General features: G+C 37.4%; 1 protein-coding gene across 5 annotated transcripts in view; it reads right to left on the minus strand.

The window, feature by feature from the left end:
- GRM1 (glutamate metabotropic receptor 1) overlaps positions 1 to 17,889 on the minus strand; it is a 396,100-nt gene that overhangs the window by 63,945 nt on the left and 314,266 nt on the right. For all 5 annotated transcript variants that reach the window (XM_072718885.1, XM_025997970.2, XM_025997973.2 and 2 more), the window contains one exon: positions 4,210 to 4,456. In XM_072718885.1, coding sequence (XP_072574986.1) covers positions 4,210 to 4,456 — 247 coding nt within the window. The remainder of the gene's footprint in view (positions 1 to 4,209; positions 4,457 to 17,889) is intronic.

Consider the following 17,889-nt stretch of genomic DNA (forward strand, 5'->3'; position numbering starts at 1 on the left):
AAATATAATAGAACGGAGATAAAAGCTAGAATCATCCTACATCCTAATGCCTACCAATATTTAGTTCCTCATGTTTCTTCTGATTTTCCAAAATGAGTATTTTACTCGTTAGTCTCTGTATATCATCTATATCTGCTAAAGGATGTACTTCTCTTGTACTTTCCTCTGCTTATTCTCTCCTCAAATAATCCTGTGTTGCTGAGTTGATTACCATCTCCTTCAAATCATTATTCACTAAGCTATTCTTTGAACAAGTTATGATTCTTGAGAACATTAATTTCTTAACTTGACTGCTTTCATTCTAATGTCCTTTTTCACATTCAGTTGTCATTTTCATCATGCTGGATTAAAAGAAGTGAGTTTTACCAAGTCTGGAACTATTTTAGGTGCTAATAAAGCAAGAAATCTGAGAAACACAGCTTTAATTAACAAGGATGTTGGGGATTTAACATCTTGAGCACTGACATTTAAACTGGTCTCTTCCCTGATTAGGACAACCATTTCTGAATCTAAATAATCGGTGTCAGTTATTCCAGTAATTTCAAATGCTGCAATGCTACACTATGGCAAAATCTACATTCGAAATCCTCACTGTAGCTGGAGTGTGCTCTGGGGGGCCAGACCTCATTAATTTTCAATGTGGGCAATGGAGAACATTCTCCAATGCGATGAAAAGAACACAGGACTTGAACACTAGAATGTATAAGCTAGAATCTTTTTTCTAACATTACAACAGTAGATTATACTACCTAGGGATGTTATCAAACTCTTAAAGGTTCACAGAGTTCTTGTGGGGATTTATTAACATAAGGCAGGTAAAACGCTATTTCACAATTGGCACAAATGCATATGTAAGGCAATATCACTATATCATTCATATTTGAATTACTATGAATGCCCTCAAATACTCTGGTTGTTTTCATCACCATAAGAAAACTGGAGAACATCTTTGTACTTGCAAAGCTGTCTCTCTCCCAGTCATTGGAAATTCTCTGGCATTCTTCAATATTCTCTCCATGTTGCTATTTACTCCAAGTAAACTATAACTCATGTGGCAGTGTCCCAAAAATGTCTGCCTGACTCCCACTTACTGGCTCTGCAAAATGGGATTCTTTTTGGTGCAGTACCTGTGCAGCTCTCACCTAGAACATAAGAGGCATGGCCTCTTCCTCTTGGTGCCTGACCCTGAAGAAAGACAGTGATTAACAGGCATTCCTCTTCCTCACCTCCCAACCCCCAAAACCCCTACCTAATCCATTTTGCAATTCCTTCTCTCAAACCAGAAACCTGATTCAGACTGAGTCCTCCTCAGCTCAGTACTCCAGGAAGCTATTGTCAACCTTAGTTGGCATTCAAGACCTATTGGTTAGATCTGGCTTAGTTCTTTATCTGGACAATTAATATTCTTTGCGGGCTTTTCCGTCTGTTCTTAATGTGTCTGCCACAAACAGGGTAGCTAGTGGGCCTCTCCAAATCCACATTCTGGCAATTTATCTAAGGGGAAAGGGGACTTCTAGGAGAGGAAAGGATGTATGTTTTTTCCAGGAGAGCAGTACCTACTGGATGAGAAGAGAAAATGGCATGCCTGGAGCACATTATTCATCTCTTTGCTGTTCTGACTTTTGGCTAATAGATAAAGGTCCTCATTCTTCTTGTTATGGAGCCATACCAGCATGCTCTTCAGAGTAGCTCTCTGAGGGATAGCCAAGTGGGTATTAACTGTGGGCCGATGGCTCCTACTCATCTTGCTGAGCAGTGGTGCTAATCTACACCTCCAATATTTTTCCAGTTCGAACTCATTATAGTTATAGAACCTGTTGTAAATGTTTAGTGAATAACTTCCTTTAATTTTTATGCTTTACCCCATATTGTTATTGACTCTCCATACATACTTTCAGTGAAGACTCTGGTGCAATGATAGCTTTACGGTAGCTTTTCCCCGTAAGTCAGTTTCCTAAGATGTATTTCAACTTCCTTGTTTGCTCTTCAACAGGAGAAATCAGTTCACACTTTATTAGCATTTTAGAAACTGAAAAATCTGTAATATTTTGGCATGAAAACACATTTTCAAAAAGTTCCAAAAGCCAGAGGACACAAATACTGAAAGATACCAAGGGAAAAAACTGAGATACTAAACAGAGGCCTTCCCCTGTGCTGTGCGTGTTAAAGAACACTGCTCTTTTCTCTTGACCCCAGAGTCCCTCCTCAGCATGTTGGCATTTATTTGGAATATCCTCATGCTGTAAATTACAATTTTATAGCATCCTCTCGATGCACTCAGTTTATGTTGCATGATGATTAACTAAAATAATTACAAGAGGGACCAAAAGCACGAATGGGGGTATGAGGGGGGATAGAAGCAGAGGGAGGTGTCTGAAACAGAAACTGAACACAGATTAAGCTGACCAGTTTCAAGCATGAGGAAATGATCCTTGAAAAGGAACCCAGGGGAAAGCTCACTATTTGAACATGTAATTACACATGGAGGAAAAACAAGCTAAAACTGTGTGCCAATAATTTGGATAACTTACAGATAAAGAGAGCAGGAGAAAGCTCATATGTATGGCATGTCTAAAATGCATCTGATCCTGTACTAGGCACACTGTGTATGTCATGTTATAGAATCATGAAGGAAGGTTCCCATTCCAAATCTGACGAGGTATGGAGCCTAGTTTCCAGTGGAATCCAGGATTGCAACCATAGGCTTAAAGGAGAGAGTGTCCGTGTTCTGAATCTCAGGTCCATTTGCTCCTTCTGATACTATTTCCTAGGGTGCCAGGCACCCAGAAACTTTCCACATTCCCCGGCCCTGACTCCTTCCATCCACCCCACTCATATGTTGATCTCAATCTCCTCCTACCTAACTAGAAGCCTGGAAGGAATCTGATAAATTCATCATTGTAATTGCTGACAATTACTTATGTCACTTCTCCTTGCTAGGGCTATTGGATTTTTACAGGGAGGATCCATGTAGGCTCCACAAGGTACTGTCTGCACATAGAACTTAAAACTTACATGAAAGGAAGAGGTATGTTGAGAATTACTGAGGGTCAGATAGTCTCTTTCAGTACCTCTGAAATGACATTAAGAAGGCTGCCAGCATCTTTGCCTAATTTTAGGATTAACTAAAAGGCAGCGTGTTGTGGCAAAAAGATTATAAGCCTCAGATTCAGACTGCACTGCCTCTACCAGTTACTCTCTGCATGAATTTAGGTGAGTTTCTTAGTTTTGCTGACACTCAGTTTATCATCTGTAAAAGAGGATAATGATATGCCGATAGCAATGAGGATTAAATGATTTGATGTTCCATTTTAACACAACATATGCTTTCCTAAAACTTAATTCTGTAAAATCATCTACTGAAAGATAACAGGGCTTATGAGAGGAAAAAAAAGAAAAACAAGATTGTGGGATACTGTATAGCAGCCAAGCCGAGGGCCTTTTTCTTTCTTGCAGCAGACTTTGATCTTATCCCGTGATTCTGATTATCCCTTGCCTAGACAAATTCATATGGACAAATAAAACTGCTCTTTAAACTGACATCATTCTCTACCAATCACATGTGAGCTAACTGATATTATAAAAGCAGCTGTTGCAGAACAGACTATATACAAAATGACTTGGTGAAAATACATGTATATCAGTTAGGTTTAATTTTTCTTTGCTTCTTGATTAACTCTCTGGAATACCAGAAAGAAAATTCTTTTCTTTTTTGTGTTAAGAGACGTGTTAGTAGGAACATAAGTTGGCCTAAAGGAAGGGGATACACAAGTAGGACTTGGTTCTCTTCATATATTAAGCTCTTATTAAAATATTACACAACCAGCATGGCATTGGGACTAATCCATCAGAAAGATGCTGGTCTGGTGCTGGCACTGCCAGGGAGGGGCCCATCACTCAGGTATAATCTCTTCAGTTTCTTGGGCTTGTAGGAGGTCCCATGCATGCTGAGGAAAAGGCCAGGGTAATAAATAGCTGGTGGGGAGGTGGCACTGGAAGAAAACAGGATTGTGGGTGTTTACCAACAAGTTTTCAACTTTTTATAACATAATTTCCATCTAAGATTTGAACTGTCTTTTGACCTATCTAGTTGTATCTATCCTTATGACACCTAGAAATCATGACACCAAATGGACCCAAGTTGCCATCTGTCTAGCTCAGGGAGGGTCACAAGGTTATTCGAACCCATTACAGAAAAGACTGCTTTACCTTCCAGGAGCATCTCCTTTCTCATCAAACCACACCTCCTCTCCAGACACACCGATGAACGTGGACTTGATGAGGAAGTCCAGGAGTTTGCTGCCGTCGATGGGCTTCATGGCATCACAGAGGCCCACGTGGCCTGGGCAGAGGGCGTGGTGCATGTTCTGCAGCCCGTGAGCCATGGCATAGATAGCATTGATGACAAACCCCATCTTACTGTCCTGAACATAGTTTTCTTCTAAGCTTTCATTACCTGCAACATAAAACAGACTGCTACCAAGGTTGCAATAATGAGGTCTAGGATTATATGTTCAATTCTTAGATGCTTTTCAGGGGTCTCACTGGAGACCCAAGGAAGGAAAAACCAAGTTCACTTGTTCAAGCCTCATGCATGTGACTAGTTCTAACTCTATCTGCAAATAGTTTATTCAATTTTATTTTCTGAATTCAATAATGGTTTTATAACATATGAAGTAAACTCCATAGAGGTGAAAATAAAGAACTTTCAAATATCGCAAGGAAGTCCTTAAGGAGCAGTAAAAATAACTCATTCCCTCTTGGCTCACAGAGACTTATATTAAAACTCTCCCTCTATCACAGTACTGAAAAAATGTTTTTATATCCTCTATGACAATTCACAATCTATAATAACTCATTTTGTGTGTGACCTAAACCCTGATATTTTCTCTTGATGATTCCACTAATTTTTCCATCTCTAGGGCCACAAAAACCCAGATTAAGAAGAACTAGGTAAGGACACCTGGGTAGCTCCACGGTTGGGCATCTGCCTTAGGCTCAGAGTGTTCTCCTGGGTCAGGGGATCGAGTCCCACAGTGGACTCCCTGTGAGGACGCTGCTTCTCCATTTTTCTACGTTTCTGCCTCTCTCTGTGTGTCTCTCATGAATAAATAAATAAATATTAAAAAAAAGAAGAAGAACAGGGTAGTATGAATCTCTCCTTATATATGGTTGAAACTATAGAAATATTTGAATCAGATTTGCTGATTATTAGAAACTCAGGTAAATTGTTTCTTTAAAAAAAAAGATTTTCTTTATTTATTCATGAGACACACACACACACACACACACACACAGAGGCAGAGACACAGGCAGAGGGAGAAGTAGGCTCCATGCAGGGAGCCCGATGTGGGACTTGATCCCAGGTCTCCAGGATCATGACCTGAGCCAAAGGCAGAAGCTCAACCACTGAGCCATCCAGGCACCCTGGTAAATTGTTTCTTGATGGAAAAGTCATACAACACATTTAATTTCAGACTTTAACCTTTACCCATGAATTTCAAAAACCCTGCAATCATTTCTACCTATGTCACAGTGATCAAAAGTTCCCCAAATGCCAAGCAAGTATCACAAGAATAGTATAAAGTTAGATATGAGCACCATACAGAGGTTTCAACTTAAGGACTTAGGTATAGATGAGAAATTCAGAAACCAATTGGATATGTTGAAAAAAGATAATAGGTTTATAAAACAAAATAGATTTGGAACACATCACTGGCATAATTCAGAGATTTTGTACTTAGTTCCAGAAATCTGCTTCTCTCTACAGCGGACTTTCCCTCCCCTTTCCCCTTATCCCCACCCTAGACTAATAGTGAGGGATCTATTCCACTTATGCTTCAAGTGCTAGAAGCTGGGAAAGGCCATGAGTTCAGCCATTGATGGGGTTGAGAATAGCACGAAGCTCCTTGTTCCCCCAGCCAGCTGACCTCTTTCTTCCACCCTAGGTAGATCACTGGACACTGAGGTTCCTACCGGAGAGTGGCAGAGAAGTGAGAGAAGATTGAAGTGTTTGGAAGATATAAGATGATAAACAGCTTTGACTTTGATGTTAAGCTTGAGAAATAAGACATTTCTAAAAAGTTATTTCTTCTAAAGATCTATTTATTTATTTGAGAAAGAGAGAAAGAGAGAGAGAGAGCATGAGTGGGAGGGGCAGAGGGAGAGGGAGGAGAGGGAGAGAGAATCCCAAGCAGACTCCAAGCTGAGTATGGAGTTTGACACCCCTGATGCAGGGTTTAATATCATGACCCTGAGATCAGGACCTGAGCCAAAACCAAGAATCTGATGTATAGCTGACTATGCCACCCACATGCTGCTAACAAGTTATTTTTTAAAACTTAATTATTTAGATATAGTTGAAAATGTGACAAAAATACTTGTAGCTACCCTAAAGTGAGATACAAAATACCAAGGACAGATTGAAGATGGGAAGAATTCCATCTCACCCTGTCTTCCACAATTGCTTACTAGGAAATTATTAAAAATGTGATTTACTCAAATTAATATTTTCTCAATGGAAAGGAAGAAAGGAAGTAAAAAGTAAGACAGGCAGAGAATACACTTTAAAACCAAACCACACAGAGCAAGTATAGAAGTTTATATAAAGCAGACATCCCTGCGAAATTGTGAAGTCATTGAAATAGGGTAACTTGGTTTGTCACCAAGAACTCTTGGCTCTTAATGTTAGTTTCCTTTCTCTCTCTTTTATATTTGAATATTAAAGAGATAAATGACTGTCATCTATCTGTTAAGTTTTAAACAAGGCTTTAAAGACTGTTTGAAACCTCCAAGTGCTGGAACTAAATGTTAAAACTGCTAGAATGAAAGAAGTTACAAGGAATTAAAGAAAGGGGGAGAAAAAAAAACAGACAAAAATTGAGAGGCAAATAACCTTCAATGCAGCAGCCTCTTAAAGGATTCTAGTCAATACAAAACCACCTGTTTCAAGTTACAGCTATTAAAGAAGCCAGGAGCAAACTGTGAGAAAATAGGAGAATGAATACCTAGTGTTCTTCATGAAAAATTCTCTGTTGGGGCAAGCCTTAACAACCACTGAGTTTCTTGTTTTTGTTTGGTAACTGCTATTAAAGACGTATTATATATTTTCAAAATTATGTTGATGTCCCCAGTACAAACTTTTTAAGCTAGGATTGTCTGGTGGGTATGTTATTTATAAGCATTGAGACTGTAATTGCTCTTGGATTTCTCTGGGATCAATATTTTCCTTTTGATTCTTATTTAGGGCAGTCATATAACTTATTGTCCAAACTGGGCCACTTTTGAGAGTGAAATAATAATGATTCTGGAAGCACAGGTGTAAACAAGACAAACTGGTTAAAATGTGATGTTTCTTGAGTCACACCAGCCTCTAAGTGTATCTATTATTGATGTTATGATGTTATTCTTATATGTATATAAAAATACATGCATTTTTGTACATGTACAATAAACAATTAGTAGACTATTCTTGTCAATTTTAACTAATTTTACATTAGATAACAGTAGGTAAATGTTAATGGGAAGTATACACATTAACACTAGCTACTATTTTTGGATTGTTTATACATTGTTCAAATAATGAGCTCATGATAATCCTACCAAATAGACATTAATCTCCCCATTTACAATTGAGGAAGGAGCAGTGGTATCCCAAATGCAATCCTGATTCTTATTTTTTCTGTTACACTCAGGGGAAGTGTGGGTACAGATATAGAAATCTACAGATGCAGAACTTTTTTGGTGATTGAGGGGAGGGCATCCTACTGTGTACCAGGATCATCATCAAGCTTGTTTAGGGCTTCTCCCTAGGATCCTTCCAGATGTGCACAGCTGTCTCTCTGAGTAAAAGTACCAACACCCAGTCTTTTAACAGCAAACTATGACAAAGAAACTCATCCTGTCAGTATTCATTATACAGGCGGCCAGGAAGCTAGGCACATGTTTGCAGGAAATATTTGTAATTCACACGCCTTTCCAAAATAAACACAGTTTGTGTGTTTGTGTAAATGTGAAGCGAGCACATGCACTTCTTTACCTTGCAAGCCCACTGGGTCTGCACATGAAGGGCCATTCATTATACAGGCGGCCAGGAAGCTAGGCACATGTTTGCAGGAAATATTTGTAATTCACACGCCTTTCCAAAATAAACACAGTTTGTGTGTTTGTGTAAATGTGAAGCGAGCACATGCACTTCTTTACCTTGCAAGCCCACTGGGTCTGCACATGAAGGGGGTGCCACCATCAACTACTACCCCAGCTCATTATGAGCTAGCATTTGGGAAGGTGCAACATAGAAAATCATCTGGCCTTTATGGGACCATTTTCTTTGCCATAGCAACTGTCTCAGATAATGTTGCAAGGATCTGTCACTGAATAAACAGAATATGTTAGAGGTTTCCCTGTACCCCCCCCCCCATATCCTATATTTTCATACCAGTGAATAGAGAATCCAATAATAATATTGTCACTTGGTGGGAAGGTGTAAACACTGGGGTTCCCTGGGATTTAGTGCCCTTTCATAATACTAATGTCAGGATTTTTAGTGAGAAGGGGATTTTATGATTCAGTTTTCTGTGGTGTGTTAACTGTTATAGACCACTAGGGTATCATTAAATCATTACCTTTCCTAATACACTAAATAGAATCAAATAATTGTAGTTGACTGTGTTTATTTACCTTCAAAAGAATACCTGCCTAACTACCTCAGAGTGGATTGTAAAAATAGCTACCTTGATTCTAAGCAGTAATCTTGCTCTTATTGCTACAACACAATAAGGGCTACAAGTTGTTGCTGGGGTGAGGCAGCACACATGGTCTTCACAGGGGGGAAGGAGGGAGCACTGACTGCATACCCTCTGAAAACAGGATCTTCATGGCAGTAGGGGGAAGGGTTGGAGGTTCTGTCTGCTTCCAGTTAGGACGTCTATTCTGTAGAATGGTATAGCATAAAGAACTCTGGACGAGGCACACGAACACCTGGGACCCAGATGCAGATGCAGTGCTGCTACAATACGTCGATACATTTCCAGCATGCCATGGAACTTACATAAAAGTCTAGACCTCCTTGGGTCTCAGTTTCCTAATTAAAAAAAAAAACAAAAAAAAAAAACCAACAGTGGATCAGCTTATCTTTCTAAAGATCTCTTGCCCCTCTAAAGTTTCTATGCTTTGCTTTTCCAATTCTACATTTACTGCTACATGGCAAAGCCATTCACATAGTTTATCGTTTTACTCTTTACACAATATGTGATAGCTTCTATGATCACTCTTTTACAACATGTGAAGACTAAAATTAAGTCACAAATGGGAACTTCTTTCCCTTTGATTAATGCTTCATTCCCTTCTTTCAGTTAAATGCTTCTATTAAAGAGACTCCCTATTAACTAGCACTTCAGGCCTCCTCACTTACCTAATGGTAAAAGATGAGTGATTCATTTTAAGAAGAAACTGGAAAAAAAAAAAAAGAAAAAAAAAGAAGAAACTGGGCATGCTCAACTCTGCCCTTTGCTTTCACATTTGGAAACAATCATCTGACAGTACTCAAAGGTTCTGGCTGGTTCTGAGGCTTTGGGTAGATGTGGGCTGTTGTGTAGCCCTGCCAGCAGGCTAGACAGGTTAATCTCTCTAGTTCTAGGATCAAGTAGTGAAAAGTCTATCTTGGCCATATATCTAATCTATGTCCTTAATCCAGTGTGGTTTCTGTCTTTCCGTTAGTTTTTTGGTTGTTTTTAACTTTTAAAAAAAATGGGGGGAGTTATTGGCTAACTTAGTCAGTGGAACACTCAACTCTTGATCTCAGGGTCATAGGTTTGAGCCCCATGTTGGGTGTGGAGATTACTTAAAAATAAAATCTTAAAAAAATTAACTGAGGTATAACTCATACATGGTAAAGTGCAGAAATCTTTCTTGTACAGATCAATAAATGTTTACATAAGTTCATAACCATGTAACTGATGTCAAGATCCTAATTTAGAGCATGCCCAGAATGCTTTTCTTTATTTAGAGCTTCCTAAATCCATCCCAGCAATGTTTTGTAGTTCTTCAGTGGGCAGAATCTACATATTTGATTTTTATTATGCTGCAACAATTGGCATATTTGAAAAAAAATGTTATTTGTTGCTAGTATATAGAAACACTCTTTTTTGTTTTGTTTTGTTTTTTTTTTTTTAGAAACACTCTTGATAGTTGTATTTTAGCCTTGCATCCTACAAGCTTGCTAAATTACTTTATTAATTCCAATTTTCAATAAATTATTTTGAACTTTCTATATATACAATCACATTACTAACACAACATCTGTTTGACTCCTGGGTCTACTTCTTAGCTGCATAAAATTTGGGAAGGAAGTACATTGTCTGTTCCGCTGAAATCCCAGGGGTCCTAAGCTTAGGGTCATGTAGCTAATAAGTATAGAGGCAGGGGCCTCCAGTCCCCTTGGCAGGGACCAAGTGGCACTATGCATGCAAGTATCCAAGCGCTGGAGAACTCCCCTAACAGAAAAGACATTTGTAAGCAAAAAACAATCAGTTTGATATTTATTTTTTCTGAGTTTATAATAATAATTGTCTCAGTTTGAATGCTGAAAGTGAAAGGATAAAGAATAGAAATTGAGAGAATGTTGGAGTGCAAAAGAGTACTTTGGTTGATGACTGTTCTATTTCATTAGAGCAACCCCACCACTATGCATAAATCTAGTTGCCTTTTCAAATTTAGACCCTCAATATTAATTTCAAAGTAAAAAGAAACAAAACAAGCATTCTTCTATCTCATCATAAAATAAGGAAGTATTTTGGGAAATAGTGATAAACATAACTATCCCAGAGAAAATATTCTTCTGATTTCTTGGCATTTTTAACTCTGCACAGCCTCTCTATCTGAAAGCATTATATACTCAGTATATCATTTGATACACTCTAAATTCAGATCAAAATAGAAAGGGCTGTATTATTTTATATTGTTAAGAAAATAAAATTCATATTCCTCTAACTGACCTAAATATCAGATTAATTGAAGAAAAATTAATCAGATCATTTTAAAAATAATGACCTCAAAGGATTAAAGTGCCTTCAGTTTTTCTTGAAGATCTAGACTGTTAAGTTTTCTTTCTGCTTTTCCAGGGAGAATTTGTGATGAAATTCACAACTGCCTAGCCTTTCTCTGTTCACACCACAGAAAAATATGATCCCTCCATTATTTTCTGTTCAGTTTATTAAAATGTAAATTAACTCCTATGTAGGATAGAAGAAAGGAAGGTTCATTTAACCGAGCATATGTTATTATCACTGTTATTATTAGTTGATTTTCTATTGCTTAAACCCACCTGGGTTTAACATATGTGAGCAGTACATTTTTCTAAATTCACCATCACAATCTTTTGTTAAGAGAGAAATCCCCCACTTATATGACACGTGAACAGCAGGCTCTCTGCAAATTGATGATAATATATGGTAAGCCTCAATTCCTTGAAAATACAATTGCATTTTAGGTAATTCGTTAAAAAATTATGGTGTGTGTGAAAAACAAATGAGGACAATTGCTGCTGTGTTGAAATGGTGCTGAGAATCCAGTCAGTAACAGTACGTTGAATTAGAGGGATAGTTCAAAGAAAACAAGGGCAGCTTGCTATGTGCCTTTGCCTTTATTATTGATCTGGCACAAAATGCTGTCATGAAGTTATAAACCACTCCCCCTGGGTAACTAATCTTTGCGGGTTTGCAGTAAGCATTTGGCAGGTAATCATAGAGATAAAGTATGTTACAGAGAGCTGGCTGCTTTAACCACAGAGAGAAGTTAAAATGTTGCTAAAATTCATCAGGCACCAACTCTTTTCTCAACAACCTGCGGGGTCAGATTCCTTGCTTACTCCTCTGGGTCTCTATCAAACTCTAAGAAGGCATATCTATGCTCACAGCACCGCTTCTACTTATTTACGGATGATAGGAAACATGCTTCCTTCTACATATGTAAGAGAGTTCTATGATTCAATGCTATTATGATCTATTTTGAGTTCCTGTCAATAGTTTATCCTTTTTAATGTACCTCCAGTTTTATGTTGCAGTGTTTGGACTGAGCTAATAGGTTAGAGTGGATTTTGCAGAAATATAATAGCTATTTGTAAATATTCTACTGATCTCTGAGCTATTTAATTAGGACTTAATATATAGCCTTGTCTGGTAGGCAATATAGAGTCTTATTTATTACAGAAACAATACCATAGAATTATATGGCATTGGCATTTTATGTACTTTCATAATTGACTTCTTATTAATACAGTAAGTATCTATAACTTGACAAAATACAATACATAAGAAACATACTTTGGTACATATTAAACAATTTCATATCCTTCAGCCTTTTCCCTGGAATTCATATGTCAAGTGGATAAGTTGGAAGCCTGGAATAGAAGCCTATCAAATTCTAAACAGACTTTGGGATTTAAATATAGATCATAAGGTTTATTAGCATGCCTGTACCACCTAAGAATGAGATCTACTATGGATTTTAATTTATGGTTCATCTTCCTAGGTCACTATTAGTTGGTATTTTATGTTGATATTTTAAGTAGACAACAGCCCGTGTAGATCACAATACTATCTGTGCCAATGTTGCAACTGTTGGGATTTCTTGAGTGGCATATTCCTTTTTATGCAGTGTCTTCCAATAACATCTCTTGAAAGAATCAAATTTGGTATTCCTAAGGCCCCAATAAGAACTCATGGCTAGTGAGACTTTAGTCAATATGTGTCACAGAAATTGAAAGAGTGGTTTTTAAGATTAATGTTGTCAAGCACATATAGGAAAAGAATTCTTAGCAGAATCTGTTGATAAACAAATACAGGGTGCAGACTTTATTTAAATCTGCTTGGATGTCAACTGCTCTGCTCAGATTATAAAGGGCATATTTAAAGAAACAAGAATGCCAAATATAGATTCTATAAGAAGAACCTCTTTGAGAAGTTAGAGGGCTGATCTGAATCTATTAAAATTATATTCAGAAATGGAATACAAGCAATATAGCCTAGTTGGCCAAATTGTTTCCCATAGAGTGTGGGTTAACAATTCTGAAATAGCTGTACATGCACCAAGGTTGAACAAATAAATCAATGCATGGCAGATGGTAGAAGCCAAGTTTATCATAGTTGGAATGGAAAGTTACAGATAAACAAAGGGGGAAACTGGAATAAACCATGTGGTACTGGAATCAAGCTGAAGGCATTAGCATGAATTTAAGTTTAGCTTAATATATTCATAAGTTTATATAGAAATAATTATATATAATTATATATAGTATTATATTTATATAATATATATAATATATATATATATTTAGATGTGGACTGGTATATAAATATTTCTCAATTCAGTGGACTGAAGCTATAATACCCAAAAGCAATAAGCACACCCGGTGCCCAGGTCTTGGTTTCTAAAACCATTTTCTAATAAAAAGAATCAAGACTCTTGGAGAAATAAACAATTGTAGGGCTGGGGCAGAAAATATACAAGATGAGCCTAGAGCATCCTGCAATGCCAGAAACTAAGGAAGTGCTAAAAAAACAAAACAAAACAAAACAAAAAAACAAACAAAAAAACAAGATAAATGTCAAAAGGACACTAGAGTCAACTGAAAGACTACCCAAAGGTCTTCCCAAAGCTGAACAATTTAAGCAACAAAATAAGCAATATAGTATTGAATTATAACCCAAAGTATAAAATCTACTCACAAGTCCATGTTCATATACATAAATTATTAAATTTAAAAAAATAAATGGAGAAGAGACAAATATATACAGAATTCCAAAAAAATGTATGTCCTGCCCTTAAGAAGGTGAAGAATAATTCCCCATCCTTTAAGAGTGGAATATACTTAATGACTTGCTTTCAAAAAGGGGGTATTACACTTAGTGACTTGCTTTCAAAGAGCACAGCATTAAAAGAGGTATTAAAAGAGAGACCTGGTAAATACTATCTTAGACAGGTAATCAACGTTACATCATCAGTAATAAATTGATAGGGTACTCTCTTAATCTGTTGTGTTGAGAAGACACTTCATGTCTGTGGTCTTCCTCCCAAAACCCATAATCCCAGTCTGACCGTAAGAAATACATCAGCCAAACTCAACTTTAGGAATATTATTTAAAAAAAATTTTTTAAGGTTTTATTTATTTATTCATGATAGACACACAGAGAGAAAGAGAGAGAGAGGCAGAGACACAGGCAGAGGGAGAAGCAGGCTCCATGCAGGGATCCCGATGCGGGACTCAACCCCAGGTCTCCCGGATCATACCCTGGGCCAAAGGCAGGTGCTAAACCGCTGAACCACCCAGCGATCCCCAACTTCAGGAATATTAAATAAAATATCTGACCAGAACTCCTGGAAACTGTTAAGGTCATCAGAAACAAAGGAAGTTCAAGAATTGTCAGAACAGAGAGAAGTCTAAAGAGACAATATAAATGAATATAATGTGATACATTGGGTGGGTTCTTGGAACACAAAAAAGGAGAACTGATAAAATCTGAAAAAAATATGGTGTTCAGTTAATAATAATGTACCAATATTGGTGCATTAATTGTGGCAGATGTAACATAGCAATATGAATTGTTCACAATAGGAGAAACTTGAGTGCAGAGAATATAAGAACTCCCTGATAAAAATCTGCAACTTTTCCTTAAAATTTTTCTAAAATACAAGCTTTGTTTTAAAAATCTGCAAGAATTCCATCAAACCTGACCCAGCATCATATACAGAGATAACATGATCAAATGTGATAGGAATTTAATGTGATAGAAATTTAATCAGGTGCTTTCTATGTGATAGGAATTTAATCAAATGCTTTACACATATTATCTTATTCACCTCACCATGACTTATGAAATCAGTGATATTACTATATCCAGCTTACTTACAGAAAATCCAGGGACTAATGGGTTGAGTGACTTGTTCAAGATCACACAGCTGTATAGTGGTGGTGACTAGCCTGACACCTCGCTGGTATGACTCCAGAGTTCTCATTTTTAAGTATTATGTTGCTCTGTCTCTCACTTAGTTGTAATCCAAGAGTGATATTTTACTCAGCAGGTTCATAGAAAGATGTGGTGTTTGCCACCACATTAATAAATGTTTGTGTGTGCAAAATAAAATTCTCTCTTACTTGTAGATTATATAATCTATAAAGAGGACTTCCACATATTTCATCACATGGTGAGGTCACCATGATTTATTTCACATGGAACGTGTTGACATAGAGGCAGAATACTTTGCATGGCTCTTTCATATAGATGTTCCATTCATTACTCTATAGAGAAAATTTAAAAACAGACAAAAATTATTTGAAAAAAAAACACACCACTAAGAATTAATATTCTAGATTCTATGACCTCAGATTGACCTAGCCACAAGAAACTATTAACTGATTTCCTAAGATTTTATCTGAGTTCCCAGACTACTCAAGGGTCAATCCTTCTGGACACAATTGTCCATGAGCTTAGCTGGAAGTGTACCTTTCTGTTCTGGGGGAAATAACCACAGAGGTAACTTAAGAATCTAATTAAACAAGAACCCTTGAGGCATATAGCCTTGGTTGGCAATAACAGTTTGGAAGTCACAGAATAAGAACAAACTTAGAGGAGGCTCTTAATGTACCACAAGGAACTCTCTCAAGTAGCACCCACTGTCTGTGCCTGTAGTTAACCTAGACTGCTAACTTAGACTATTGGGGTCAGGTGTTTGCAAACTGACCTTGTTCAATCTCATCAAATCACACTCATCAAAAATGCATTTGAGGAACATATGGAATTTAGTATCACTGGGCCAATATTTCTGTTGACTGCGAGATTTTTTTTGTTTTATGGGAATTTTGCTTTCTAGGATGCCAGGTGTTACACCATTTTTGGATAATGCTTCAATCATGGGATTCAGTTCTACTGAAGTAATTGGGCAACGTATCAAGATTTTTCCCTCATGGCTTCTAGTTATTCTTAGATGAGGGTATATGAGACAAACACAAATGTGGTCAAGATGATTCTCTGTCTACACTTATTCCTTGTTCATTTTCATACCCAAAGGGGACTTTTTCTAGTGTAATAAAGCCAATTATTTTTCATTAGGACTTGGAATTTAGATGAGGTACATGTGCCTGACCACCCCTTAATGTAACTGATACTAAAAAACATATAAACAAGTATCCACCTCTAGAGAGAAGGGAGAACACAGAGGCCTTGACACCCACTAATCACTAAGGTTCAGAATTGAGATAGCAAATATAATGGACAGGGTTAGTCATAACCAAGGCTATATTGAAAGAATGAAGAATGGATACATGAAACTCATCATAAAGGTAGGAAAAGTCTAGGTTTATGTACTAGATTTATATCAAATCCTTTGTAATTTGAGGATAATCCTGGCTTCAGGTTATAAAATTGAGTAATAGAACTTTTTCTTACCATGGGTATATGTGTGTATGTGTGCATGTGTGTATGCTTGTATATGCTCTGGGTTAAATAGATGCATGTGTGCTTTTAAAGTACTGTACTCTTTTGAGGCCTGATATTCTGCAGCATTTTTCAGATGAACTTAACATACAAAGAACCCTCCTTCTCATTAACGCAAGTCATGCTGAGTTGTCACAGTACTCTGAGTGAAGTTAGAAACATGGTATTAATCCCCCTCTGCTGATTTCCTTCATAACTAGGAACAAAAAGGCAGCAGTAGACATGAATTCCACCCTTAACTAGGGATAAAAAAGCTAATTTAGAGGGGCATCTGGGTGGCTCAGGTGGTTAAGCACCAGACTCTTGATTTCAGTTCAAGTCATGATCTCAGGCTGGTGAAATTGAGCCCCATATCAGGCTCCACGCTGGATATGGGGCCTGGTTAAGATTCTCTCTCTCCTCCCTCTTCCCCTCCCTGCTGGCATTCTCTCTTTCCCCCTCTCTCTTTCTAAAAAAAAAAAAAGCCAATGTAGAGATTGATGAAAAATAAGCACTGGAACCAAGGCTTATATATTCACCCTGTATATGCTCAGAAATATTTGGGAAAGATAACCCAGTGAAAAAATTGATCAGTATGACACTGCCACATTGATCAAATATGACAGCTGCTTCTAGTGGTGAGGTCAACAGGAAACCCATTAAAAGAATCTTCTCTAAGAACATTTGGCATTGATTTTTCAGTTGTGCCCCCTGAAAGTTCACAGAACTATAAAGTGAAGGCAGCAATGATTTTGCTTTCCTTTATAACTGTTGAATCAGAATCACCAGGTACGTCTGCAACTGCTCATATAGAACAGCACAAAAATACAGTAGTGTATTTTTTTTCAAGTTATATTAGTATAGGGGAAAAAGTTTGTTTTGTGTACCAAGGGATACTGTGGTTTATTGGTGAGTTTCCAGTGCCCCTGGCTTCCTTGAATGTGATGGAGATACAAGTTTTAGAAGCCCAGATAAGCTTGTATGCAGAGTAAGAATAGCTGCAGGCCACTGTGCTGCCAGAAATCCACCACAACACATCCCCTATTTCTACTGCAATTGCAAAGCCACCATCATATTGTCAGAATAGACTCTACCTGCAATAGAAACACACCTTCCTTCTTTCCATGCAGCAGTAAGAGCTATTTAGACAATTGTCTTCTATATTATCTCAATGTTTCTCATAGTGAATGACTGACAGCTCAGGAGAAGGATCATGACCTAACTGAGGCTTGATTATTATTGATGGTGACTAGAGTACACTTGAGCACTTTCAAAAGGAAACCTAATATGATGACTATAAGCTATTACTTGAGATTACTGAATATAAACTGTAATATAAATGAAGTGTCTATTTAATATATTAGTCAAATTAGGAGCTCTTAATGTCTGTAGAAATAAAATAAGCTGTGTATAAATGGA

The sequence above is a fragment of the Vulpes vulpes genome, chromosome 1 (genome assembly GCF_048418805.1).
Source record: "Vulpes vulpes isolate BD-2025 chromosome 1, VulVul3, whole genome shotgun sequence".
NCBI classification, from domain to species: Eukaryota; Metazoa; Chordata; class Mammalia; order Carnivora; family Canidae; genus Vulpes; species Vulpes vulpes.